Source organism: Cervus canadensis, chromosome 10 (assembly GCF_019320065.1).
Source record: "Cervus canadensis isolate Bull #8, Minnesota chromosome 10, ASM1932006v1, whole genome shotgun sequence".
Taxonomy (NCBI): Eukaryota; Metazoa; Chordata; class Mammalia; order Artiodactyla; family Cervidae; genus Cervus; species Cervus canadensis.
In genome coordinates this window covers 61331269-61334656 of record NC_057395.1, presented here as the reverse complement: position 1 = coordinate 61334656, position 3388 = coordinate 61331269, and the positions used below count along the sequence as shown (strand labels likewise).

At 43.0% G+C, this 3388-nt stretch overlaps 1 protein-coding gene across 1 annotated transcript; it reads left to right on the top strand.

The window, feature by feature from the left end:
* Positions 1-311: 311 nt before the first annotated feature.
* On the top strand, positions 312-2324 carry LOC122448922 (stonin-1-like). Its single transcript, XM_043480580.1, has one exon. It carries the CDS (start codon positions 378-380, stop codon positions 2322-2324), a length of 1947 nt encoding a protein of 648 aa, XP_043336515.1. The 5' UTR covers positions 312-377.
* Positions 2325-3388: the final 1064 nt, after the last annotated feature.

Genomic DNA, 3388 nt, shown 5'->3' with positions numbered 1-3388 from the left:
TGTATGACAAACCCACTGGAAAATAAATAAATAAATAAATAAAAATTTTTTGTTCCCTGTTTCATTTATTTCTGCTCTAACATGTATTCTTTCCTTTCTTCTGCTAACTTTGGGCTTAGTTTGTTTTCTTTCCCAGTTTCTTGAGATATAACTTGTTATTTATTTGAGATTTTTCTTCTTTTTAATCCCTGGAGAAGGGAATGGCTACCCATTCCAGTGCTCTTGCCTGGAGAATTCCATGGACAGAGGAGCCTGGTGGAGTACAGTTCATGGGGTCATGAAGAGTCAGACAAAACTGGGCAACTATTACTTTCACTTTTCTTTTTTAATAGACAACATATCTGATTCATTGACAAGACCACAATCTGATCCCAAAGATGTGTTCCACGAACCCAGGCAACTGGGTCACATTTGATGATGACCCCACTTTTCAGTCTTCTCAAAAGTCAAAGAATTTCCCTCTGGAGAATCAAGGCATTTGTCGGCCAAATGGACTTAAACTGAACCTTTCTGGCCCTAAGGAGTTTCCCAGTGGATCTTCCTCTACCAGCAGCACCCCTCTGTCCTCTCCCATCATAGACTTTTACTTCAGTCCAGGACCTCCAAGTAACTCTCCTCTTTCTACACCTACCAAAGACTTCCCAGGTTTTCCTGGCATCCCCAAAGCAGGGACTCATGTGCTTTATCCTATTCCAGAATCATCTTCAAACAGTCCACTTATAACAGCAACAGGTTCTTCCTCATTGGCTACCAAGCCAACCTGTTTCTCCCAAGCTTCCTTACCCAGTGACCACTCATGTATACATCCAGCCTCCAAAGTGGGTCTTGCAGATGAAATGAGCCCTCACCAGGCTGAAGGGTTCCAAAGTGATACTCCCCAATTTCAGTATTTTCGGGAGGACTGTGCCTTTTCAAGTCCATTTTGGAAAGATGAAGGCGGTGCTTCCCAGCTCACCTTCGACCCTCCAGGAAGCAGAAAGATCTTCCCATCAAGAGACAGAGAGGTGCCTATGGATCAAAAAGGCTTAAATCAGTGTTCATTCAACTACATCTGTGAGAAGCTTGAATATCTCCAATCAGCTGAGAACCAAGACTCATTTGTAAATTTGTCTATGCAGTGTCTGTATGCTGAAGACGCTGCCTCTTCCTTTGTCCCCCACATGCTCTTCAGGAGTCAGCCGAAAGCCGGATGGTCTTTCATGATGAGAATTCCAGAGAAGAAGAACATGATGTCTTCCCGTCAGTGGGGGCCAATTTTTCTAAAAGTCTTACCTGGAGGAATTTTGCAAATGTATTATGAGAAGGGGTTAGAAAAACCATTTAAAGAGTTACAGCTCGATCCATACTGCAGGCTTTCGGAACCAAAAGATGAGAACTTTAGTGTGGCTGGAAAAATCCATACTGTGAAGATTGAACATGTGTCTTACACAGAAAAAAGGAAATACCATTCTAAGACAGAAGTAGTTCACGAACCAGACATAGAACAAATGCTGAAGTTGGGGTCCACAGAGTACCATGACTTCCTCGACTTTCTGACCACTGTGGAGGAGGAGCTGATAAAGCTGCCGGCTGTTTCAAAACCAAAGAAGAACTATGAGGAACAAGAAATTTCCCTGGAAATTGTGGACAACTTTTGGGGTAAAATCACTAAAGAAGAAGGAAAATTGGTTGAAAGCACTGTGATAACTCAAATCTCTTGCCTCTGCTTTGTGAATGGCAACACTGAATGCTTTTTAACCTTGAATGACCATGAGCTACAGAAGCGAAATGAACGCTATTTTGAGAAAGATCCAGAAAAGAAGGGGATTGATATTCTTGACTGTCATTTTCATAAGTGTGTGAAAGCACAAGAATTTGAGCAATCAAGAATCATTAAGTTTGTACCTCTGGATGCCTGCAGGTTTGAGCTGATGCGTTTCAAAACTTCACACAGCGGGGAAGATCTTCCCTTTTCCCTGAAGTCGGTAGTGGTTGTCCAGGGGGCATATGTGGAGCTTCAGGCCTTCGTCAACATGGCCCATCCCATGTCGGTCCAGAGACCATCCCATGCCGGTTCCTTGAGGTCCTGTGACAACATAATGATACACTTTCCTGTCCCGTCTCAGTGGATCAAGGCCCTCTGGACCATGAACCTCCAGAGGCAGAAGTCCCTGAAAGCCAAAATGAACCGCCGGGCATGTCTGGGGAGTTTACACGAACTTGAATCTGAACCTGTCATACAGGTCACGGTGGGGTCCGCAAAATATGAGAGTGCCTACCGGGCTGTGGTGTGGAAGATAGACCGGCTTCCTGATAAAAATTCAAGTAAATATTCAACACGCTAAAAAAAAAAATAAAAATAAAAAATAAAATAAGCACATCTTTTGAGCTTTTGTAATGTCACTTTTAGGAATTTATCCTATTAGTATATTAGCAAAGTTTACCATGATAGAAGATGTAAATTGATATCCATTAAGTAATGCCTGTTTCTAGAAAAATAATAAACAAATGAACCAGGAACCAGTCACCTCTCTCAGTAAACCACCCAGAAGGAGCTGCCCCTGCTGGCAGCCTTTGGTAATACAGGCGTAGTATTTAGGAAGCAAGCTCCTAGGTGCCACTGATCATCCATTGTTGACTCACTTTCAAGTGTACTGTCAAGGTTGTCAAGTCCTTTTTTAAGACCAGATTTTAGCTTCCTCAGAACATCCTTGCCAAGATTGTCAAGAAGAGATGCTGAGCTCCCGGCAAGCGGGCCACACAAGAGAACAAGTTTCCAAAGTTGAAACATCTTGTCCTGACATCTGGACAGTCATGGGAGGAACAGGAGTGAGAATTACCCATAGGGAAATGGGATCTTGGATGAGCACCTATCACTCTTACACTCAACATTCCATGAAGATAGACGTGGTTATCTCCTCTCTTATGGATGGGCAACCTAGGTCAAAAAGGCAGAGAAACTTACTTGCCCAGAGACAAACAACCAGTGAATGAAGGTGCTACTATATGATAAGTCACGCTTGACTCCAGGTCACTTCTCTTTACTAGAGGTCCTTTGCTCATGCTGGTTCCTCTGCTTGGAACACTTCCCTCTTTTTTTCATTTAAAACTGAATCATTTCTTACTGACTTTCCAGCTTCAGTAGGACATCATGTCCTCTAGATCTCTCCCCAGAGTCTAGGTTAGTGGGCCCCACTCCACCATCTTGCTGCCTTCATTCACTGTTCAGAGTCCTGGGTACTGGTTAGTGACAACTTAACTGCCTTTCCCACCAGGCTGTGACTTCCTTAGAGGAGGGATTGTGACTTATTTCATGGTTTAATTCCCAAATCATAGTAAAAAAAAAAAAAAACCTGCACCTAGTACAGTGTTAAGTGTTTGTCAGTCAGTTGTGTCTGACCCTTGGTGA